The sequence below is a fragment of the Chiroxiphia lanceolata genome, chromosome 21, assembly GCF_009829145.1.
Source record: "Chiroxiphia lanceolata isolate bChiLan1 chromosome 21, bChiLan1.pri, whole genome shotgun sequence".
In the NCBI taxonomy this organism is placed as follows: Eukaryota; Metazoa; Chordata; class Aves; order Passeriformes; family Pipridae; genus Chiroxiphia; species Chiroxiphia lanceolata.
The window spans coordinates 10,961,127-10,985,659 of record NC_045657.1 but is presented as its reverse complement, the minus strand read 5'-3'; the positions used below and the strand labels follow the sequence as shown (position 1 = coordinate 10,985,659).

At 50.6% G+C, this 24,533-nt stretch overlaps 2 protein-coding genes across 4 annotated transcripts in view; one reads left to right on the top strand and one right to left on the bottom strand.

Moving 5' to 3' along the window:
* Window positions 1-7,314, bottom strand: part of EXD3 (exonuclease 3'-5' domain containing 3) — a 301,394-nt gene extending 294,080 nt beyond the window's left edge. The window contains 2 exon segments of the mRNA XM_032708164.1: window positions 2,728-2,793; window positions 7,222-7,314. The gene's annotated coding sequence lies outside the window, so the exon portion shown is untranslated.
* Window positions 7,315-7,979: 665 nt separating this feature from the next.
* NOXA1 (NADPH oxidase activator 1) lies at window positions 7,980-24,394 on the top strand. Of its 3 annotated transcripts, none has more exons than XM_032708460.1 (16): window positions 7,980-8,085; window positions 8,156-8,342; window positions 10,153-10,235; window positions 11,723-11,831; window positions 14,025-14,159; window positions 15,180-15,287; window positions 15,984-16,043; window positions 16,657-16,694; window positions 17,378-17,519; window positions 18,983-19,036; window positions 20,179-20,251; window positions 20,406-20,464; window positions 21,615-21,784; window positions 22,783-22,888; window positions 22,975-23,098; window positions 23,324-24,394. In XM_032708460.1, the coding sequence occupies exons 2-16, from the start codon at window positions 8,169-8,171 to the stop codon at window positions 23,419-23,421; spliced, it is 1,533 nt and encodes a 510-aa protein (XP_032564351.1). In that variant the 5' UTR covers window positions 7,980-8,085; window positions 8,156-8,168; the 3' UTR covers window positions 23,422-24,394. The 3 variants fall into 3 exon arrangements, with proteins under 3 accessions (XP_032564351.1, XP_032564352.1, XP_032564353.1); XM_032708461.1 differs by lacking the exon at window positions 8,156-8,342 and adding an exon at window positions 8,141-8,155 and having other exon boundaries at window positions 7,993-8,037; XM_032708462.1 differs by lacking the exons at window positions 7,980-8,085; window positions 8,156-8,342 and adding an exon at window positions 8,124-8,155.
* Window positions 24,395-24,533: the final 139 nt, after the last annotated feature.

Sequence of the window (24,533 nt, the reverse complement as noted above, 5' to 3'; positions counted from 1 at the left end):
CACCCAGATGTGACTGTAAGGGCTGTTCCCCCCGTGCCATCAGGTGCCTCCCAGGCTGCAGGAGCGTCTCCACAGTGCTGCTTCCCACACACCTGCAGCCACCCACATGGCCCCACTCAGCTCAGCTGCTGCTGCCTCCTCCTGCATCTCCAGCTGGGACAGACGCTGGAGAACCTCGGAGCGGGAACATCTCAGCTTTCCTTCTACTGCAAGCAACCCCCCTTTGCCAAAAAGCTAAGGAGCTGTTCCAGTGGAACAGAAAGCGAAGGTGCAAGAGGAGATTAAAAGCTAGGAGAGGAAAAAGATGGCCTGACCAGTACTTTTTCTTATTATTCTGCTTTGATTGTGGAGGATGGAGTCTCGTGGCCAAAAGAGTTCATGGAAGCCCTACAGAGTGATTCAGAAATCCAAACAAAGTGCTGTCTCCTGGCTGGAGCACAGAACCTCCTATTATCAGTGTTTATTGTCCTTACCCCATGTCCTTACCCCATGGATAACAAAGCTGCATCTCGGAGTAAAGCTCCCTGGCAAGGCAGATGTGCCAGTCCCAGTTGGAAGGAATCCTTCCCAGGAAGGAGCTGGTCAGTCAGCTGGCCCTGGCTGGCCCTGCCACATCATGGCCCCTTGTTGTGCCTCCTCTCCCACCTTAGAGAGCCACACGAGCACCCCAAGGAGTGGTGACGCAGAACCCAGCTCATACCTGAACTGCTCTCACAGAGGGGGAATTCAGAGGCTGAATAAAGCCATACCTTAAAGCTGAGGTTTATGCCCTGTAGGGATGGCTCCAGCCTAGGAAACATGCCCTGGGTTTTGCCAAGCCTCCCCAGTGTGGCTATGAGTCAGTGCTAATTGCTCAGAAATCGTTTTGGGTCCCACCAGTTTGGTTTGGTTTTGCGAAAGCAAAACAAGGTATGTTTGGACAAAGGTAAGACTGTGTTTATGTTTACAGACAATCTGACTCCTGCATATGAAAAATGCCTCTGCTTGGACAAAAAAACTAAAAACATCAAGAAATCAAAAGTAATGCAAATGATCTGGCGCTATAATCTTGCAGAACAGAAGCACCACCAAAGCAGTTGAGCAATAATCATGGTCTTAAATTTGACTTCTCTGACTCCTGCTTTGTTCAATATTTTAATTATATTTTTAAAAAATTCTAAAACACTTCAGATTTCAAAGCACATTTATAAACTCGATTAATTATTCCAACTTAAAAATCATTATCCTCTTTTTTCAGAAGGAAAGCGAAAGGAGACATGACAAGCTGTTTGTCAAAGGCACAGACGGAACTGATATAAGGGCTGGTATTAAAACCCAAGAGTTTCTGAAGCAACTTATTTTTTATAACAGATTGACTTTTTTGAACTTGATAGCAACCCAAAGAAATTCCAAAATGGATATACATTTAAGATCAGGGCAGTTTATGGGTAAAGGCGACAAGAAAAGCAAGTTACTCTAATTAATTTACCTTTGGAAAACTACAGTGAATTCTCTAATAGATTGTTGCCAGGTTCCACACAGAGCACAAGCATGAAATCAGCCCACAGCACAGGCAGTCTTGCCTTGGATCATTAGTACCCAGGGCAATCCAGCTCGGGCTTCTCTCACTGCTCTGGGGGGTAAAGGACATTTGCATCGGGATTTTTCCCCAGAGAGCTGGTTTGGGAATGTGGCTGCTCAGCCTCCCCGTGGGTGAGGCCAGAGTGCCCTCTAACGAGGCTGTGGCTGCATTTCACACACACAGGACAGCAGAAAAACCCAAAATGAGCCTTTCCAGAAATTTCTCGTTAAACACCAAGCTTTGTTTCCATTTGAAAAGGGAAAAGCAGATGATACACACTAACTGGAGACTGCTCCTGCACAGACATTTCATAGTGCCCTGTATTATGTAAATCATCACCAAGGAATATCAGTACTAAAGATAGGAAAATTCACAGTTCTCCCATTCCGTGAGAAGAAACGACACTGAATCAGACAACAGTTAACCCACTACAACTTTTAAATTAAACTGAGCTCTACACAGTCTGCTTTATCTGTAAGGAACTGCTGGGTAACTTTTCAACATAGGATGTAGTTAAATCAATCTTTACAAAAATAAGTGAATATCACGAATGAAGTTCACAAATCAAAATGGAATCCTCATAAATCTATTCCCTAATACACCACTGTACCATAAAATATTGATTATTTGAAGGATGTCTGCACCTAAGAGTGGTCACACAAGCTACAGTGATGAAACAGGACTAGTTATGTTTGTATGACAGGCACTTGGTTTATTGTCCACTCCTTGGTTTATAGTCCAGTTCCCTTTCACCCATCTATGTGAATCATCGTGCAAACCAAAGAAGTTCATATTACTTTGAGAAACAAACTCCACCTTGATCCTCAGAATAGACATTCATTTTAATAATCTCAACATCACACTGTCAGAATAGGACGATTCCTCCCCCCTAAAGATCTACCCATTGATATGCCATGAGAGCACAGCTGCTCAGTGTGGGCTCAGAACAGCCAGAGCAGTCCGTGCAGCTCCTGCCCCCTCCCTCCTGCTCTGTCCTGCACCAAGGACACTCTCAGCTGTCCCCAACACCCAAGCTGGGAGCACAAGGTGAAAACGATCCTTTCCCAGGCTCCTGCAAGACAGACTGGAAAGGGGCAGGAGTTCCTGAAGCTGAGCTGCCCCAATCCCACCAGATGTGGGGTGTGCCCCCAGACCAGTAAACTCACCCCAAAGGACGGTGAAGGTGTTAAACTGCTGAGGGATGCCTGGGGGGTCCCACTGCCACCACGGAGCTGCAGGGAAGCAAAGAGGCCTGTGAGCACATTGTTTGTGCACCTGACCACACAACACCTCAGCCCCACGGCCCCAGCCAGCACCTGGGTCAGTGCAAACTTGAAAAGGCAGACTGGTAGGCAGCAAATGCTTCCTTGAACCTGTCTTACACACTTTACAACTTTTTACATCTTGCTAAACACCTTTACAGTAAAGTTAAGATCATGAGGTGCTTTGAAGGGAGACCCCAGAGCAGTCTACAACTCTCTGCTCTCTGTGACCAGTGACAGGACCCAGGGAATGGCTGGAGCTGTGTCAGGGCAGGGTCAGGTTGGATCTCAGCAAAAGGTTCTTCCCCCAGAGGCTGGCTGAGCACTGACCAGGCTCCCCAGGGCAGTGGGCACAGCACCAAGGCTGCCAGAGCTCCAGGAGAGTTTGGACAACACTCTGAGGGACAGGGTGGGATTGTTGGGGTGTCTGTGCAGGGCCAGGAGTTGGACTGGATGGTCTTTGTGGGTCTCTTCCAACTCAAGTTATTCTGTGATTTTATTTGGGTAAGAGTCGCTAAAGACTAGGCAGAACACTGTGCTGCTGTGATGAACCATTCACAGAACCAGTTGTCCTGAGCCACACAGGTTCTCCACCTCTACAAACACAGCCCCACCAGGACACCTCCCCTCCCTTCATCCACTGACCCAGTGGCCACCACTGCTCACAGAGAGCCCCAGACAGTGACACTCTTGGCTGACAAAACCTGCCCTGCCCCAGCTGACACAGAAGCTTTGGCCTGTCCAGCACAGCTGCACTGCCCTCCTCAAACACCCAAACCCATCTCCCTTAAGTTTGTAACAGTGGGAGATTTTAGTTCCCAAGGAGTATTTTCCAAAAATGTACAGGCAATTGTATAACCCAAGAAAACCCATGTGGAGCAGTTTGGTATAGCCAGGATTTCCCAGCAATGCAGATCCCCTCCAGTGCTCATGTGTTCAAACACTCCTCAGAGCACTGCCACGTTCCAGCCAACTCTTTTCCTGACACAACAGCTTATTCCTTGAGGAGGTTCAGGCAGAGTTTAACATTACAAAGATTAGCAGTGGACAGACAGTGTCCTGGCCATTTTGAAAATGAGACTTTTCCTCCATGAACATGTAACCCAAACAAGGCTCAATGAATTCCTGTGAAAATCAAAAATTACCAGAAAGTGTCTTTTGAACCATAGAACAGGAAGTTTCAGCACAGATTAAAAAGTGCAGAAAAATGCAAGAGCAAACTAACCTCTGAAATGAATAACTGAAGTGCAGTTATGTGCAGAGCTTTAAGGGTGAGCCCTTGCAAGATATTCTGCTTTTGAAGGCAAGATGAGCAACAGCCAAGAATAAATCACATTGTGTGGGTACCAATAGCCATGGAATGAGGTAAAAAAAGGTTTATATTAATCAAAGGAGTCTAAAATGACAGCAGTCACACGTTTAGACCTAACAAAAAGTGTGACTGTAACCTTGGCAGAGCTGGAGATGTAATAAAGAGGAAATTATTGAAATGCATGAAATCCATGTAGAGCCCGAGTCTCTCCTGCTCTCACAGACAGACTTGGAGGGACTGAAGCACTGGGCAGACAATCTGACTGCTCCCTACAACAGAAAAAACAGGCTTTGATGCACTTTTTATGTCAGTACCACCAGGAGTAAGGGCAGGTAAGACTGCAGGAACAGCAGCTCCTGACCAGGACACCAACACCAACCACTCCTGATAGGGCAGTTTAAAACTGGTTCCAGTGCTGTTACTGTTCAAATGTTTACACAATATAAATCAGAACTTTTTTCCTTTGCTTAATTCTTCCATTATTTATATATACTTTTTCTTCATTGGCAACTTCCTTCTTCAAGATCCACAATGTGGTAAGTACAGGGAATACACAACCTTGTCCAGTGGGATATTGGTCAGTGAAGGAACAGGACTCTCAGGTTTTACAGGTGATCAGACAGAAGTTGAAGAATTTTTAACTGCTCCTCGTCTGATCAGATTCCAAAACACTTCATCTTTCTTTAGCTTCATCAGGCTACCTACTCCTTGGAGAAGACACTGCAAGGAGGATTATTCTGTAAAAATTAGCAACACGAGTTTTTTCTGCTATAGAAATGTCTTTGGCAGTAGCAATTGCCCCAACCCTCAAACAGGCCTAGCCCTCCTTAGAGCCAGCACCACGGGCTGTGCCCAGAGCAACAGCCCAAGCGAGTGGCAACGCTGAGATTAAATAAGCTGTAAATGACAGAAGCAGGGTTTATTGCTTGATTTTGACCTGCAGTCCACCAAGCACTATTTGCCCTGAATCACCCAGCAGGGTGAATAAATGCGGGAGGGGATTCCCTGCACTGGGGTAGCACAGCTCTCTGCTGTGCCCAACCTCCGATTTAAACAACAGTGGAGAAGAAACACTCCTTAATCTCACTTTCCTCTGGAAGAACAGCCTGTGGAATTCCCCCCTGAAGAGCTTCATCCAAAAGTCTGAGATTGCTTAAAACTGTCTTTAGACCACCAGCCCTTCAGCAACATCAAAAATACCCCCCTGCTATTCTTGCAGCCCAGCAGCCCGAGCAGAGCCCAGGAGGTGCCTCAGTGAGGATCCCCCTGAGTTCCCCAGAGCCCTGGCCCAGCCTGGCCCCAGGGACTTGCTCAAGGTTCTGCTTTAAACATCCTCAACACTGTTATGGGTGAGCTGAAGAGCCCCAGACACTGACAGGCCTTTAACCTCCCCCTGAACTATTCCTGTAATGAACCACCAGCACTGCTGGGAAACTGGGTCACATTTAAAAGAATTTGTGCAGCTTTGCCTCTCAGTTACTGGATCCCATTGTTGGAAAGGTTGACAGGACCCAGCTCTGGGATAACTTTCCCATAGGCATGGATTTCCAGAGTGGCTGAGTCACTCCTGAACTCCGTTCTCTTGGATGTGCCTGAATAAACTGAGCTCATTAAGGGTTTGTTTTCCAGAACTGGAACATTTTTGTGGCCTCCTCTGAGCTCTCCAGTATTTTCCTATCTCACTGGAGAGCTCCTGTAACTGGAGATGCTCTGGCAGCCTGATCTAACAACCACATGCACACACATGATCACTGTAGCTCCATTTTCTCTAGAAAAAGAAAAGAACACACAACAGTGAACTTCCAGCTGTGTCACTGGTGCACGTCCATCCTGCCAGTCCCCTCTGTCTGTGGTGGAAGCTGTTGCGGGCTGGAGACTTTATGTGGCACCAAGATCCTTCTGCCACTTGGAACCACCCAGGCACAGCATGAACATCTCTCACTGCCCACCCGCCTCTGTGTCAGCAGAGGTGACAAACCTGCTCTGGGCTCAGGTCCCACCTGAACATGGATCTGGGAAGCGAAGGACCTGAATCCCACTCATTTATGGCTCACAATTAACAAACGATGTGGGATTTGCTCTTAAGGTAATATTTAACTTCACCTTGCCACACCACCTTTATTTAATTAAACTGTCAGGTCACATTAGAGTACAATTCCTCAGAATATTCCAAGTATGTGACACTAAGTGTGTCATCAGCTGACTCAGCCAGATGCTGCAAACCCCTCTCAAGAAGGAACACTGGGGGAATCTCTTTGCCAAGGGCATGTTGTTCAGCTTTTAATCTCTGCATTTGTTGTATTTGCAGCATCTAATTATTTACAAGGCTTCACCTGCTCATTTTATTTTATTCCTGCTACTGACATAAGGTCAACAAACTGTATTTTCCTAAAACACGTTATCTTTCCAGGTGTGGATTTCCAACCCCTCAAGGGCAAGAGGGCACAGTCTTGAGCTGCACCAGGGGAGGTTTAGGTTGGACTTTTCAGAGAGAGTGATGAGACATTGGAATGGGCTGCCCAGGGAGGTGGTGGAGTCCCCGTCCCTGGAGGTGTTTAAGGACAGACTGGAGGTGGCATCAGTGCCATGGTCTGGGTGACAAGGTGGTGCTGGGTCACAGATTGGACTCGATAGCCTCAGAGGTCTTTTCCAACCTTGCCGATTCTGTGATTCTGACTTTACTTCCCGTTTTCCACAACATTTAAAAATCGGCGACGGGGAGTTCAACCAATTTGTCTAAATCTGAGCTGTCTGAAAGCCCCCACTGACAGGATTGCGGGAATTCCTTTGGCTCCCCTGACATCTGTCACTAACTCACTGTGATCTGCCAGGCCGCTCTGGGGCTGCAAGGTGTGTAATTAACTACTGTAACTGTGATTCTGCACACACGGGCTCCCTGCTCCCTCCCAGCCCCCTCCGACCCCGGCACGGCCCCGGGAGGGCCAGGGACACTTGGGGGCTTTAGTCGAGCGAAACCCCCGGCGTGGCCCCGTGCGAGGCTCCCCGTGCGGGGCCGCTCCCCCGCTCCCAGAGCGGTGCCCGGCCCGGCCCTGCCCGGGCCCTGCCGGGGCCGCCCCGGGACTCACCTGCGCCGTCCGGAAGTGCCCTCAGCCAACGGGCCGCCGCTCAAACTCTTCCCCGCTCCCCCGCTCCGCGCGGGAAACCCGAGCGGCCCCGGAACTCCCCGCGCGCAGCCCTCGCGTCCCCACCGGTCTCCTTTTCCGAAGGCGCCGATGTACAGCGCCGGCAGGGGGCGCTGTCGCCCGCGGCAGCGCGAGGGCGAGGGGCGGGGCAGGGGAGCTACCGTATTTACCTGAGCGCCTACCGTGCTTACTGTAGTTGACGCGCACAGCTATGTGGCCGTAACATTTAGTCTAAACAGCCCCAAACCGGCGCTCTGGCCGCGGCAGGGCGGGGACACGGGCCAGGATCGCTTCTGCTGGCTCTTCAGGTGTCCTCCGCTGCCCTCAGCGAGCAGCATCTCACCGCTGCCCGCTCAGGTGTAGCCGCCGCCCTCGCCGCTCTACCCCGACGGCTCGCAGGGTCCGTGTCCCCTCCCGGGGTCAGTGTCCCCCATCCCTGTGTCCGTGTCCCCTCCCGGGGGCCCTGTGTCCCTCCTGGAGTCGGTGTCCCTTCCCGGGGTTCTGTGTCCCCTCCCGGGGTCCGTGTCCCATCCCTGGGTCCGTTTCCCTTCCCAGGGTCCGTGACCACTCCCCGGGTCCCTGTGCCCCCATGGGATCCGTGTCCCCCCAAGGGGTCCGTGTCCCATCCTCGTGTCCTTTTCCCCTCCATGTCCGTGTCCCCGGGCACGGGCGGGCTCCACCGCCGGGGGAGGAGCGGAGGGGGCGGAGGGGCCGCCCGTCCCCGCCCCGCCCGGCAGGTGAGCCCCAGGTGGGGTTCAGGTGAGCCTCGGGTGGGGCTCAGGTGAGGGAGGCTCAGGTGAGCCCCAGGTGGGGTTCAGGTGAGCCCCAGGTGGGGTTCAGGTGAGCCTCGGGTGGGGCTCAGGTGAGGGAGGCTCAGGTGAGCCCCATCCATGGCGTACCGGGAGCTGGTGCGGCGCTGGCACGAGGGGGTGCGGGCGGCGGACCGCGGGCACTGGGACGCGGCCCTGGAGAGCTTCGGCGCCATCCCCGACCCTCCGGCGCGGATCTGCTTCAACGTGGGCTGCGTGCAGCTGCTGGCCCGGCGGCCAGAGGCGGCTCTGAGGGTGAGGGACCGGGCCGAGGGATCCCAGGGGTCGAGGGGGCACGGGGAGGGGGACAGGTGGTCACAGCGACGGGCAGCACGGCTCCCCCAGGTCCATCTTTGAGGGGACGATGCTGCAACTCGAGTTAAAATCCAGCATTCCATGTCCTGCGTGCCCGGCAGGAATGTGGACAGTGAGGGTTTAAGGTTTGAGATGAGTGATTTAAGGAAAAGATTTTGCAGAGTGAATCGTAGAAAACTTAGAAAGACTGAAGTTAAAGAGGTTGTGGTACTTGGGGATGTGGGTTAGTTGTGAGTCCATGGTGCTGGGTTAATGGTTGATGAGCTTTGAGGTCTTTTCCAGCCTTAATGATTCTGTGATTCCATGGTTCTATAGATATTATGAAAACTCAGGTAAATGGGAAATTTCAAGGTGTTGCAGAATAGTTTTGGAAGTGAAGAGATAATAGGAACACAGAAACCTTAAATTAGATACTAGAAACCACATTTGGCAATGTACCTAATATTTTATTCAAGCTAAATCAGCTTTAGATGAGCTTAGCTAATTGTAATGTGAAAACCACACCTCTACTGCATTGTAGCTTCAAATCAAAGCGGGCAGAAGGTCCAATAGCTATTACATAGGCATGGATTTAGAAGTGAGATAGGTGTATTTTGAAAAAATAAATGTCCTGCTTTACAGTGGAGACTGACAAAATGAAGCTGCTGTGCTGGAAAACTGCTGCCTTTGGGAAGCGAGAGCAGCTGCCCTGAGGAAAAGCCTTTTTGTGACAGCACCTGGCATGTCTGCACATCCGTCTGTCTGTGTGTCTGTCTGTCAGGGCCCAGTAAGGAGGTGCAGATAAGCCTTTCCTTGAACAGCAGAAAGAGGAGCTCAGTCTGTGCTTTAGGAGCTGGGGCAGAGCCGTGGGGCCCCGGGCAGGGCAGTTGCTACTGGGGACACACTGAGCATGTCATAGGAGTGCCCAAGAGAGACTTTTCAGCCCCAATCAATGGGCACTGCCTGGGAAGAGGCTCAGCTCTACCTCCGTGTAGCTCAACAGTTGGTTGTTCGTTATTTCATTTATAGCACAGTCAGGCAGACAGTGCCAGTAAGGTGTGCTCTGAAGTCACGGAAAACAGGCACCACCTCATCAGGAGACACAGTCACTCCCTGACCTCTTGCTGCATATCTTCACCCTGCAGTGCTATCCCTGTCCAGGCAGTGTCAGGGAAGTCTGGGTTTCAGGAGCTGTTACCTCCATGCAGTCTCTGCAGCGATAAGGGAAGGAGGATACCTCCTCAGTGTCTCAGGATGACACTCACACAGCTTTCCCAGCTCAGAGTTACTCTGAACCAGCAGCCACGAGCTGCTGCCAGCTCTGCTAGTGCTTGCCTGTATTTAGACATGGAACTGAACCAGAAATACTGACTTAGAGGCCATTGTGTGCAGCCCTGCAGCTCCGTCCCTTTCGTGTGCTCCCATCATGTGCTTCAGGCAGCCTTCCCCAGCCTGACCCGTCCCACTGCTCCCCCTGTCCCAGCAAACTGCTCCAGGCTACACAGTCTTCCCATTACAAGACGCCAGGTGGCCAGTGTAGCTCATGAATGTCCAGTCCATCATAGCAAGGAGGGATAAAAACCTGAGGCTCAGCTCGTAGAGAGCCAAGACCTGAAAGATGTCTCATGGCTGTGTGCAGCCCCTGGGAGGTGGACACAGGGACTGCCTCTGCCAGGGCAGCTGGGGCAGGGCTGGCTGGGTGTGTGTGCCCAGGCACGGACAGGGGAGATCCCAGCTGAGCCTGGGGATGTGCCTGTGTTTTTCTCCTTAGGCCTTCGATCAGACCGTGGCGAAGGACAATTCCCTGGCTGTGGGCTACTTCCAGAGAGGGTTGGTCCACCTGCAGCTGGAAATGTGAGTGAGGTGCACAGCCAGGGCAGTCTCCTTCCAGCCATGCTTTATTACTAAACCTAAATGATCTATGATTCTAAAATTCACTTCTTCCAGCAATCTTAAATAGTTCACAGGTTCTGCTTTGGCCTTGCAAACCGTGTCACAGCAAGTCCTGTCTCTGGTAAGAGCTGCACAACTCTGGGGCCCCAGGGGTGGCTAACACATGACATTGCTGTCCTGTACACACAGAGACTCCTGGGGCTGCCAGGATGTTATGTTGCCATTCAAATTTTCTTTAGGAATTAAAAAAATGTAATTGGGCTGCTTGGTGTGTCTTCACCTGACACACGAGTCTGGCCTTCCTAAAAATGTAGTCTGCCCACAGTGTCTGACTGCCACTCTCTGCTGACAGCTGATAAAAGATTGAGATTGCTCCAGTAATGTCATGGGATTGATTACTCATTGTTTCCATGGTTAAATCACAGTGGCATCCTGCTCAGAGAAGTGGGTGAAGTATTTTCTTCAGGTTTGAAGATCTCTTCTTACCTTTGAGCTTCAGTTATTCTCTTTCCTGTTATTTTCCCCGTATTTTCCAGACCTTAATTTCTGGGAGGGAGTTAAAGTGAGCAGTTCTGCACTCACAGCTGTGCTGTCAGGCAGCTCCGGGCTCTGTGCCTCTGCCCACAGAGCCCCAGTCCAGTCTGGTGGAGCCCTGTCTGGCCCACTGGAGCTGCTCTACAGCCAGAAGAAGCAGAGCATTGTGCCCCAAGGACACACACACTGCAGGGGCAGCACAGCTGGCAGACCTGCCTCCTGCCCAAAGAGCTGGTGGCCACCAGCACCCCATGGCTCCTTCCCTCACCGGATGCTGCTCCCACCCCCCACTCACCTGGGCACCTTCTCCTGTCTGTGCTCCCTGGCCCTTGGTCAGGTACCCACTGCACAGCCCTTCCTGGACCCTTCCTTTCCCCACCTGCAGCCTCAGTGGGAACCTGTTTGGATTTCAGACGTGTAGCTGGTGTAAATGCAGACTAATTCCCTCCTTATCCTTGGAGTTGTTCTAAATTTCTGCTCTTACTTCTCTGGCCATGCCCTCACTGCTCACCATCAATGGGGTTCCCACAGCATTCCCACTGCCCTCACTCCTCCCAGACACATGCTGGGACAGCACTGCCAGCAGCAGCCTGGGCAAGGAGCTCACAGCAGTGGTTAGTCTTTGTTCTTTACATTTTCTCCTTGGAATTGTGACTGTTCCAGGGATCAAAGCCTCCTGTTCATCCCAATCAGTAAAGCAGTGCAGGTAATCCCAGAGGAGAGACACACCATGTTCATTGTGTGCTGTCTACCAACAGGGAGAGGACAATGGTCACAAGATGACACAGCTCTGGTGCAGCTCTCCCCACCCAGGCTTACAGAGCAGAAGACATGTTATCTGCTTGATTTTTGAACTCCTTAAACAGTCTTCAGCTTTTTTAGCCTCAGTTTCTTCTGTCACCTCTGTGCTGCAGGTTTGAAGATGCTCTCTCTGACTATCACATGGCCTTCAGTCACTTAAGACAGAATCCCTTCATCGATTACAAGCAGCTAGGGCTGAGGCACATCCTCTGTGCCTGGGAGGTAAGATTGTCTCAGCAATCCTACCCTTCTGCTGGGGGATTCAGCAGTAGGCATTACTAACCCAAGAGTTTTTCAAGACCGTACCTAAGAACAGTAAAAAATTTCTGCTTGCACTTTTTGTTTAAGTAACTTAATGATAAAAGTCATAAAACAATGTCATCTTTGGAGATTTTGGCAAAACTACACAGTTTGGAAAATGAAATTGTTCAGAGCAAGTGCACAAGAATTTGTATACTGAGGTTTCTTATCTTCTCTATACATAGAAAAAAGTGGTGGCTGCCCCATCCCTGGAAGTGTCCAAGGCCAGGTTGGACAGGGTTTGGAGCATCCTGGGATAGTGGAAGGTGTCCCTGCCCATGGCAGGGGGATGGGAGCTGGATGAGCTTTAAGGTCCCTCCCAAGCCAAACCAGTCTGGATTCTGTGTAATATTTAGTCAGTTTGGTGAACTCCTCAACTCTAAGAGCTGAAATAGGTTGAAACACAGACAGATGAGAACAAAACTTGTCATAATGCAGAGTCTAGGAAATCCAGGTGCATGAAAGCCTGACTTTCCAACTGCAGCAACTGATCTTAATATTCCATCTGTGCCTGAACTTACCCCCTGGGCTGCAGGCTGAGTTTGCTTCTGTGACACTTCACCCTGTAGCTCTTACTGTTACACAGAGTCAGCCTGCCCCATCCTGTTTCAGAGAGCACTAAGTCTGAATTGATTGTAAATGTTTGTAATATTTGGAAAGTAAAAGACTTCTAGAAACTGTCCTTAACTGTGAGAGCTCATTCTGTCTTCTGTCCTGAGTCCACACATAGAGGTTGAAAAGCAGATACAGGAAAGAGTATTTAACTCCTTAATTCCGTGGGAGTGAGGAGTTATTGTGTAACTCCAGTCAAGCATATCAGCAATTTTCATGCACCTTATACCTGGCAGGAAGAAGCTCTCCTCAGCATCTGTGAGATTACCCAAACCCCCCTGGTTTTAACAGTTTCAGTGCCAGTGCTGCCTTCTCTGAGCTAACTTAAGGTGACAGGTTCCCTTTGAAAGGGCCAGGGCTGCAGGAGTGCCCTGAAGCCATCCAGGGCAGGCTTGTGCCCTTCCTGATGTGAACACACAGTCCCTCACTCCAGACATCACCAGGACATGTGCTGGCCCTCCAGACTCAGGATTAGCGTCCTGATTCAGCTGTATCTGGCTCCTACATCTACCTGCAGCTCATTTTTCAAACTACACAATCCTCCAGCAGAACTGTGCCATCAACTTTCCCCGTGCCTGGCCTCTCACACTGCAGCCGCTCTTCTCGTGGGAGATACATGTTTGCTGTGAAAATCCAGAAATATTTGCCTCTTGCAAGGCTGTGACACTTCTGACTGAGAACTGCTGCCTTGCCTCTCCAAGAGGGAGCACCTCTGCAGTTCTTGTGCATGCTCAGGATTGTCATTCCCCATACCCCCAAACAGTCCCCACTGTCATGATTAAGGAGTGAAGAAAAGCATCCCGTTGGCTGCAGCTCCGTCCCGAGCAGGGCTTGCAGCCAGACACGCAGAGCAGCTCACAGGCTGATAACCTTATCACAGACAATGACGAGCTGTGGCTCCTGGGCCTCTCTTCTGCCTGTAGCCCAGCAGGTTTCCCACACACTGACTGCTGGCCAGTGACAAGGAGAGATCTCCCACTCCTAATTCAGCACACAGACCAAGGCTCCCCAACACCTTGTCTGCAAGACTCCCACACCCTGCACTTCAGCACTGAACAGACTGACATGCCGCTGAAGGGTAACGAGTGAAAATTTGCACATTCACAGCCCACTACAACATGAAATAGTGTCAGTTAAGTTATTTTGCAGTGACAGGCAGTCAGAATTACAAAAAAATATCACCTAGTTGCATGCGGAAGGAAACACAAGAAAAGCTTTCTGGCCTTTCAGATGCAGGAAGGATCAGATTTAAACTGTGTGGCACCAGACTCTTCACCTGGTGCCCCCATGTCTCTCCTTGCCTTGACCAGAGCCAGCAGCTCCAGCACACCCACACCTCTATCTTTTTCCACTCTGATTATGACGTTTTTTCAGAGTGCCTTTCTCGTTGCTGTTTTTGTGGTGTTTCAGTGCCTGGTCCCTACTTCTTGGCTGAGTTCAGTAGGTCATGTTGGGGGGGTCATGGTCCCAGCCCTCTGAGCCCTCCCCCTGTGCCCACTCCAGGTGCTGTACAGCACTGCAGCAGTGCAGTGCCACCTGCAGCAGTGGCAGGAGGCCAGAGTCACCCTAGAGAAGGCTGTTGTGTGGAGACCTGAGCGAAGAACAGCAATCTTGGACCTGGCCCTTGAGCGGGTGCAGGTAAGACCACTTCTGAGTTCCTGGGTATGTGCTTTGGGCTTCAGCAAAGAACTGTGAGATGGAAGTGTGCTGATCCTTGTACATTTGGATGTTCTTGTCTATCCACCTGCTAACCCAGTCCCAGCCTTTTGCTGGTGATGCTCTGCCAGACCAGTGCTAATCGAGGAACTCCATCACCCCCAGGTGCTTCATGGCCCAGAAACACCACAGTGGAGACTTCTGGGGTGACTTGTCAGGCTGTGGAAGTTTCTTCCTGGTCTCTCCTGTTCAGGCACTCAGTTCTGTTCATACCTGTGCCTTGTGCAGTGTTTTAAGTGCAGAACCCCTACAAGTGCAGATCTGGAGAGTCTCCCTTCAGGTGACAGTGGCTGACTCCTTTCAGTCCCTTTGGCCTCAGGAACAGCTGCCTCAGGTGGCAGCTCAGATATTAATGCCAATCTCATGTAGAGCTTAAGGAGGGTGTGAAAGGGTTTCTAGGGCTGCTTCTAAGTAATAGTTTCCTGTTAGACTCCTTTATGATCAGGAAACATTTGCAGATCTCTGATTTAACTCTTCCTGGGCAGTTCATTAGTTTGCTACCTTCATACTTCCTTATTTGCATACTTTTCAAGAGATGATCACTTTGTTTTTAATCTAGTCATCTCTTTAGCATCGTATTTGTTCTTTACAACAGTGTATTATTTATATTTGCTCTTAGCATGCTACTCAGTGGCTGAACAGAGAAAACATTTGAAGTCAAATAAAAAAACTGTCTAGAAAATTGTTTAATAAACCTTCCTGCACTGCCCTCTTCCCACCCATTCCATGGACATGTTAGCCCTTGACTCCACACTGGGGAGTGGCTGCTGAGCTCTCCGTTTGCATATGCTTGTTGACCCTGAGTGCCTTTGGCAAGTTCATAGCCGTAATTTTTGCCCCAACGTCTTCCTGGAGCTGCTCTTGCACACCTGGGGAAGCTGGATTTGCTTTTCATTTAATATCAGTTGATGGCTTTTCCCTTATCTGCTTTCCCTGCCCTAGGACCGCCTGTTTTTAGAGCCCATGCAGGTTCCTCTTGGGGAACTTTTCAGACCACGGAAGAAGGAAGTTGAACAGTTGGATTCCAAAGATTTCCTGGGTAAACCCAAGGTAACAGGCAGATAATCATTAAGATTAACAGCAGCAGATTAAAATCCCACCTCTGCCAACTCCAGAGCACAGTACTACTGGCCACTGTGCTGGGGGTGACCCTGGAACAGGGTGGTCAGTGCTTGCAGCCAGTCCAGGCACCTGGGACACAGAAGCCAAAATTCGTTAGAATTGCCACCTCTTCTATCAAAAATGCATTTTGGGACTAAAAACCCTTCCCGATTTTGGTCACTTTAAAGTCTGAAAGGGCCAAGCAGGTACTCATGGTTCCCCTCTGGCAGACAATGACGTTTTGAAGACGGGCACATTTTTCCAGCTCAGTCCTGCATTCCCAGTGTGACAGGTGGGCACTTGGGAGACAAATGCTTTGTCACATCCCTTAACACAAGTCAGTAGAGAATTTCTCTGATCCCCTCTGTGACCAGTGCAGTCAGCAGAAGTGTCACAGGCCAAAGAGCTCTAACAGGAATAAAGGAAAGGGAAAGTAATTCATTCAATGCACTTTTAAAGAAAGCTTGAAAAGACTTTAAAAAATGTGGTCTGATTTGGGAATCCAGCTCTGCCTTTTCCACTGTATACATTGCTCTATTAACCTTAGGATGTCAGAAGGAAATTAGTCTGAGTAGATAATCTTGGATGAAGTTTGGGAGTCTCTTCATCCAGCCTGGACTCAGTCGTTACTTTGTCCTCCAACAGGTGATCTCGTCCATCATTCCCAATGATGAGTACATTGGCTTTGAGCCTCTCAGGCCTCAGGTGAGCAGGACATAGCTGTGAAAGGAGGAATGGAGCTGTCATGGAGCTCCAGGCAGGGGCTCAGTCCCTAACACATCAGGGGAAGAGTGTATTGTTGAAAGAACCAGCGCACTGTCAGCCGGGCTCCATGGGGATGTTCAGAGCCAGGCAGTGGGCTGAACTGCCTGGCTCTGAACAGTATTAGCTTCCAGTATTAGCTGGAAGGGACTCAGTGATGGGAGTCTCCAGCCCCTTGAAGATACATTTTTGACTCTTCACCAGCAGTGGAGACTTTGCTGGGCTCAACATGCCTTTGCCCAGCACTTCATTAAATCTGTGAGCATGAGCTCAGAGAGGCTGCTTTGCACTGTGATAGGAGTTCCTGGAACCAGGGGAGGTGGAGGAGATTTTATTACTTGCTTCCTGATGAGGTAAAGAGGGAGGGGAAGAAACAGAAGGTACATCCTGCTGAGGTGTGGAGCAGCAGACTTCTGTCTGGGTGGTGTGGAGTGACAAAAGGGGTCAAGAGTAAAGACAAAATACCTCAGTGTGGTGTTCAGAGGGACAGGAGATAAGGTGGCACTGCTGCTGGACACGGCACTGTTATAAACAGGTGTTGTTGTTTCTCCCACAGAAACAGGGCTTTTATGAACCCAGTGCTGATGCTTTGTGGTGAGTGTTGTCCACCTTGGTCTAACTCTCCTCTCACTATTTCTGTTCAGAAAGTCATGCTTTGTTCTCTGGTGTCTTTGGGTGAATGAGGGATCCACACCCACTTCTCACCAAGGGTGGGGTGAATGACAAGCATGCAAAGGCTTGTGTGGATGTAAAGGACACTGTGGGTCCCTGGAATCTCTCGTGGAAGAATCTCTGGGCAATTTGCAGGGGTTGATTCAGCAGTCTTGGGAGGCTGGCATGGATCATGCTATGGCTGAGGAATGAAAGAGCAGGTTGTGGGACATGCCCAGGTCTGTGACAGAGGATGCTCAGCTGTCCCATCCTGGTTCCCAGGACAAGGCTTCCAAATACTCCCAGCCCTGCTGTGCTGAGCCAAAATCAGGTTCAAAACCCATGAAAGTAATTTGTTTTGGCGATATTGTACCAGCAGTACTTCGGGCCTGAGTTTAATAATTGTTTTGATCAGGAGAATGTTTATCAGTACAATGAAAATGCAGCTGCATTTGGGAAATCAGTGTTTTCCAAGCTCCTTTTGTTTACAGTTGGACCAAAGCGTAGCAATGGAAATCATGATTTCCCAACCCCTGAAACTTCTGGCACATGGCAGTTGGGATTGGTGCAGTGTTCTGGACCAGCACTCTGGGGTTAGTAAGGGTGCTCCCACTCTTTCTCCACAGGGACAGTGAGGCAGGATACCATCGAGTCCTGTCCCAGTATTGCCCCGAGCAGTTGGAGGAGCCGGTGGTGAAGGGCGGCAGTTTGGTGTTTGTGCTGAGCAGGGGAGCAGAGGGCTGGGCCACAGCCATCCACGATGGACAGGTGAGAGAACAGGGGTCTGCACAGCTCAGCCCCCAGCAGAGCCCACGGCCCTCTGAGCACAGCCCTCAGGGTCACCTGCAGCCCTGCAGAGCAGGAGGTGAGTTCAGGAGCTCATTTCCACATACCAGAGATTTGCTGACACTTGGCTCCCACCAGCCTCTGCCATTCACCTCTGCAGTTCCATGTGGGCACCTTTTGGGCTCTCATGCTCTCCATCATCCAGGATCCTACTGCTGAATCATCTGGGACACCAGACCTCACCAAGGACCACCAACTAGAGCAGTTTTTGTCACCTGAGAGCTCTAAGGGAGCTGAGGAGATGGGTCATTCTTTACTCTGGTGCCTCTGTTAAATTAGCTTTGGGGAGGTTTGGGGAGGGTTTCAGCTATGCAGGCAGGTTTTATAAAGGGCTCTAGAGAAGAACTAAGGAATTAAAGCCCAGCAAATCTGACATCTTCCTGCAGGCTGGGGAACTGCAGGGTAAACAGACAATAGAAACAGATAAACACAACAACATGAAAAATCTTTTGTTGGCAGAAGCCTTTTCTCACATGTCTACTTCAGTTCTTTGAAAGAGCCATTGCATACCTGGATTAGGTTCAGCCAGTGAATGTATTACCTGCCTGTCTTTCCAAAACAGTCAAAAGATTCTTCACAAGACTACTGTAAACCAGTGAGGTGTCTGAGCAAGGGACGCAGCGTTCTGAGGACTGGTAACAGGTTAAAATACAGAATAATTAGTAGGTATAAATGAACAGGTTTTTTTTTTTTCTTTTTTTTTTTTCCAAAGTAATTATGTACCCACAGTGAATCTGCTGTGACATAAACTTTTAGCAAATTCCTAAGTGCTACAGTAACAGGTGTAGTAATATGGTGCTTCTTAAGCTGGCCATGTTCCATGACAGACAATCAAACCATTCAGCAGAGCCTGAGGCATCTGCAGCTAAGAATGAAGACTCACACAAGTATTTGGATGTGTTGGTTGACCACTTAGTGAAGTGTCAGGCGAAATTCAAAGTCAAGAAAAGTAAAATAATAAACTCTGGACCAAAAAAAAAGCATTGTAAGCAAACAATTACTCACAATGATCAGTTGAAATTAATAGCAGCGATTGTCAGAAGACACAGATATGCTGCTGGACTGGTGTCCCTGGGTGTCCTTGGCTCCAGGACAGATGCTCTGCCTAAGCATCTGTCCTGGGAGCAGGGGCTGTGGATTGGTGAGTGTCTGATGTGTTACAGCCACTCCATCAGCAGTGGAAAAGGTGCAAAAGGACCCTTGGATTTTGTTCAGCAGTGTCTGAGCACAAGGCACATGGGGGGCTGTGCCTTGTCACCCCAGGCCCCCCAGGCACATTTGTGTGGCTGTGGGGGGCCAGCAGTGACAGGGACTGGGGGGGGTTGGGGCTGTGGCTGCCACAGCAGCAGCTCCTGTTTTGCTTTGCTCTGCTCTGTGTCCCGCAGAAGCTGCACATCCCAAGCTCTCTCCTGGAGCCTGTCTCAAGGATGGATAAATGGGTGAGCTGGCAACCTTGCAGTAGGGGTGAGGGGGGGACCAAGAGATACATTTGGGACATTTATTTGTAAGATAATCACAGGATAGAACAACTGTGTAAGAGAAACGTAGGGTGTGAAGCACTGAGATCCTTGACTGAAGACCAAGTTTTCTTAAACAAGAAAAATAGAACAGTCAAGAGCAAGGGAATATGCCTTTTTTTTTTCTTTTTTTTTTCTTTTTTTTTTTTTTTTTTTTAGTACACTGGATCTCTTTCTCTTTACAGCAAAATCTGTGGGCTTGGACATGTAGCCAAGCTTGTATCACAACCTGGTCTAGGTGTTGTTCTCCCTTACCTGCCATGGGCTGACAGAACACACAAAAGGAGCTGCCCCAGCTCTCCTGCCCCACTGTAATTTGTTGAGCCACTGGAATAGGCTGAGGAATTTGAGGGCCTGAGGCACAGGTTTATCCAGCCTGCTCCCAAGATGGCTACAGCCACCAGAGGCAGCAGGGAAGAGGGTTGTGAGTGCTCACATGTTCCAGTTCACCAGCACAGTGGGAGCAGGTGAATCTCCTGCAGTGGGACAGGAATGCCTTAAGCAAGCCCTGCTTTCTGCCCTGAGATCATGTGCCTCACCTTTGACTTTGGAAAACTTCATCTCCCATCTCCACCACAGGCACATCCACACATTATCCCAATCGTTATCCATCTGAACCCAGGGTGGAAAGGTGGAATTCAGACCCCTGTTTCCTGTGAGGGATTTTTGAAGCACGTTGTTGTTCAGATGTTGCTATGGATTTTTTAATATTATTTTTTCCCCTCCAAGTGAATCCCTGACCATAGCACACGCTTGGGCATTTGCTCCATGGATGACTCACTGTGAACCAGCCCAAGCTGGGGAGAGCCGTCAGCACAGTGTGAGCAGCCTCCCGTGCTCCAGCACCAACCCAGGCAGGGCCAGGGGGCCAAGGAAGTGTCCCACAAACCTCTCCTCACTCCTGCTGCCCACAAGAGCCTGAGTGATCCACATCATCCAACCATTTAGTGAACTGGTCTCCCTGGGGTTACACCCACAAATTATAACTGGCTGCAGCCATCACGCATCAGCCTTGTCCAGGCTCCAGTGTCTTCTCACTCCTTTCTGATGTTGTTCTGTTGCAGAAGATCAACAATGGGATCCCCCTTCCTCCTGCCCAGGTGCCTCCCAGCCGCCTGCATGTGAAGCAGAAGCCAGGTAGTCCCTGGGCCACCTCAGTGGGTGAAGCTGTGCCCAAACCCACCCTTCAGGGGGTCGTGGGGAGGCTGAGGGCCCACTGTGTGTGTGCTGAAGCTTCCAGCAGCCTCTGCTGACTGCAGGGCTGTTCCTCTGCTCTTGTTCTGTTCTGCAGAGCCTCCTAGGGGAGAAAATGCCTTTGCCAGTGATGCTGGTGCCCAGATGGACTCCAAGGTGAGGTGTTCCACCAGCTGAAGCTAGTACAGCCTCAAGACACTACGGCTGCAAAAAGGGCAAGATTCCTGCCCAGACCCTCCAAAATTCCTGAGCTGCTCCAAAATCATGGAAAAAATCTCCTTCCTCTGACCTCTTTCTCATTTGAAAGAGAGGCTCCCATGAGGTCTTTGCTCCTCCACTCCCAAGTTTGTGACCATCCTACTTTTTGAGACAGTCCAGGGCTGAGGTTTACAAGGCACTGACCTGTTGCCACCCTCCAAGGTGCCAAGAGCCCCAGACACATTGCTGTTGTCATACACACTCTTTGCAAGGGAGAGCTGTCTTTGAACTCCCTACTGTCTCTTCCCCCTTCTGCTGTGTGCCATTCTCTGTCCCTGTCAGTCTGGGTACCACAGTTCATTCATATTTGCATTCTGGGATGATGTTCTCTGAGGCACCTCCATGTCATTGCCAACTTGTGTGTGTGATGGCCCTGGAATTGCTCCTCTGTCCACCTGGGGGCAGAACCTCTGTCCCCCAGCTGCAGGTCAGCTCTGCCACCCCTCTTTGAAGGGCATTTGGAGTAGCTTTGTCAGCTGTACTTCAGCCAGAAGGCAGCACAAAGTGGGAATGTGGCGGCTTCTCTCCAGCTGGCTGGAGGAATTGGGATCCTACTCATATAATTTTCGGGTTGGGAGATACCTGTACAAACAGATCCAGAAACAGGTTTCCTGAGTCATGGGAGGAACATTTGATTCCAGGCTTTGAATCCATAGTTCCCCCTCTGAAATTCAGATCTGCATTTTAATGATCCCATGACATGGCAGCACAGAGACGAGAGGTTGTGTCTGTCTCACCTCTTGGATATGAGAGTCGACATAGTCAGTCGAGGTTCTTCTTAGTCCATGAACTTCAGTCAGTCCAGGCTCTTCCAGAGGGTGGTTGGGCACTGACCAGACTCCCCAAGGCAGTGGGCACAGCCCCAAGGCTACCAGAGCTCCAGGAGCATTTGGACAATGCTGTGAGGGACAGGGTGGGATTGTTGGGGTGTCTGTGCAGGGCCAGGGGTTGGACTGGATGATCCTTGGGGGTCCCTTCCAACTCAGGACATTCTGTGATTCTGCAGTCTGACTGACCAGCCTGACCACAGTGCCATATCTCTCAGCAGATCCCCCGGAGCCACGGAGAGGCCTCCCCGGGCTCGGCCAGGCCGGTGGTGCTGCGGGTGTGCTGCGAGTGCTCGGTGGTGCTGCGGGCGAGCGAGGCACCGGCCCTGCCGGCCCTGCGGGCGCTGCTGCAGGAGCACTTCGGGCAGCAGGCACAGCGGGGCACCCTGAGGTATGGGGGGGGGGTGAGAGATGGGGCAGCAGCCACCCATCCCCCTGAGGACACAGCCACGCTGTGCCTGGTCTCCCGGGGACATTTATCCAGGGCTGAGGCATTCCAGCGGGGATCCAGCAAAGGTGTGAGCGCAGTCTGCCTTGCACGCAAACCTTACCACGGCTCTTGCTCCATGGAGGATAAAACACTGTTCCTCCTGTAAGCCCCCTTCCAGTACATAAAGGGGCTCCAAGAGAGCTGGAAAGGGACTTTGGACAAGGGCCTTGATGGACAGGACAGGGGGGAATGGCCTTAGGCTGAAGGAGGGCAGAGTTAGATTAGATATTAGGAATAAATTCTTTACTATAAGGGTGGTGAGGTCCTGGCACAGGTTGAGAAAATTGTGAACTCCTCAGCCCTGGAAGTGTCCAAGGCCAGGTTGGTTGGGGCTTGGAGCAACCTGGGATAGTGAAAGATTCCCTGCCCATGACAGGGGGGTTGGACGTGAATGGTCTTTAAAGTCCCTTCCAACCCAAACCATTCTATGACTCTGTGATAAATGGGCTTTGTATGCCCAAAAGGATCTTTCCCAGAAAACGGAACATGTCAAGAGAAAGGGGGAACAGAAGGAAAAACTCTGTGTAGATGCAGCTGCTGTATATCGGATTTTCTCCTGCGCGGCTCAGCCTTTGGAGTAACTGGGATCAGTGCAGAGCAATCTGGGAGTCAGGTCCTGGAGTGAAATCTCCTTGACTGTGACACCCCTGGGACACAGTCAGTGGAACCAGGAGAGTTTAGGATCTTGCCCTCAAGTCAGTGTGTGAGGAGATGACAGTGTCACTCCCCAGCCATTTCTGCTGAGCATGTGGGGTGGCCCCATGTCACTGTGCAAGGTGATAAGCTCAGAGCTGGCCTGCAAAGGGGACTGTGAAGGCTGAGGGTGGCAGAGGGCTGGGCTTTTCTCAAAGGCTGGATTTAAATAAGATGATTTGTGCCGCATTAACAAACTCTCGTAGCTACAGGCACCCGGATGGCACGGAGCTGGGGACAGTCTTGGGAGAGGAGGATCTGGGGAGGATGTGGCAGCAGCTGACAGATGGCAGGGTGACACTCTACTGCCAGGTACAGGGGCTGTGACAAGTGTCTCTGCTGTGCTGGGCTTCAGTCTCTGCTTTGCCTTGCAATCTCCATGCTGGCTTTTCCTGCAGGACTCAGACTCCCACTCGGGCAGACCTGTTCTGTACCGGATGCTGGCTCAACACTCTTACCTGGCACAGGGACCAGGAGACCTGGAGTTCAGCAAGGGAGATATGCTGGATATCCTTTCTGAAGGTAGCTCTCCAGTCCTCCTGCAGGTTGTCCTGGGACAGGCTTTTGGAGTCTGCTGCAGGGAGGGACTGGGAATACAGGGCCTCTCCCATGCTGTCTCAGGCTCATACTCTCAGGAGTGACAGGCTTGCACTGGGTTTTGTCCAGAGTTAAATTCCAGCCATGAAAACTCTCAGTAACCCTACTCATATGGGCCAGGACTCATCCTGCTCCTTTGTGTTTTCCCAGTGAACGAGGACTGGCTGGAAGGATGCTGCAATGGCAAGACTGGCATCTTCCCCAAATGTTTTGCCACCCAGACCAGCTGTGGTGCTGCCTTCCTATAGCAAACAGGAGCCTTTTCCTGCTCGACTGCACTCCCAGGAATGGGAAACACCAATCCCAGCTCATTCAGGCCCCAGCCAGCCAGGGGCTCTGCTGAACCTTGACAAGGGATATCTCCCGCTCCCAGATCCCATGGGGTCAGTTCCAGCAGTCTGACAGCATTTCCTACAGCCTGTCCCCAGACCTTGTGCTTACACTGCCAAAGATGTGTCTGTGCAGAGCAGAGAGAGGGATCTGCTGTTTGGCTGTCGGAGTTGTCCATGTGGCAGCTCAGACCTCTGGGCTGGGAAGAGGTTCCTCTGGGTGAAGGTCTTCATCCCCTCTCCCCTGTTGCTCACATTCAGGCTGGGAAAGCTGAGCCTCACTCTAACAAAGCCAGGGATGGCTGCCTGGGAGCAGGAGGCAGAGCTCTGTTCCCCGGGCTCTCGGATCACACAACCTTATCTCCACCAGCAGAGATGCAGCAGAGACGCTGCTCCTTCAGAAGGCTTTTGGGACCAGTTTGCAGAGGGGTTAATGGGATAACACCGTGGGTTAGGATCACCATGCTTCCACAGCATATACCTTATGATCTGACCATTCTTCAGCCCAGATGCCTTTGATTCTTTCCTTAAGCCCCAAGTCCCAGGTGGGGTGTTGCAGCACAGAGGAGAGGGAATTGCGGAAACCTGCACTGCTCAGAGCAGTTCCAGGCTATGGGAGAGCCCTGGAGGCAGTGGGGAGAGGGCTGGGAAGTGCAGCACTGACTGGTGCTGCAGGGACTGAAAGGGCTGCCGAGTTCCTGCAGCTGAGCTGGGCTGGGCTTTGCTGATCTAAATAAAACACTCAAGTGTCTGGAGCTGGAACCCGTTCTGGATTTGGAGTTTGACAAAGCTGGGCTGTGTAACTTGAATATAAAATAAACCCTGAGTTGGCAACTCTTAAATCAACTTCCACTTGTGATTTTCTGCTGAGATAGGCCAGTAAATACTTTTAAAGACAGCTGACAGTGTCTTTGGAGATGATCATCTGTCACATACTACAAAAAATATTGCACATCTTACACAGGGCAGGATACAGATGATGTCATCCATCTCCTCAGAGTTAGATGCCTACCATGGCTCTCCATCTCTTG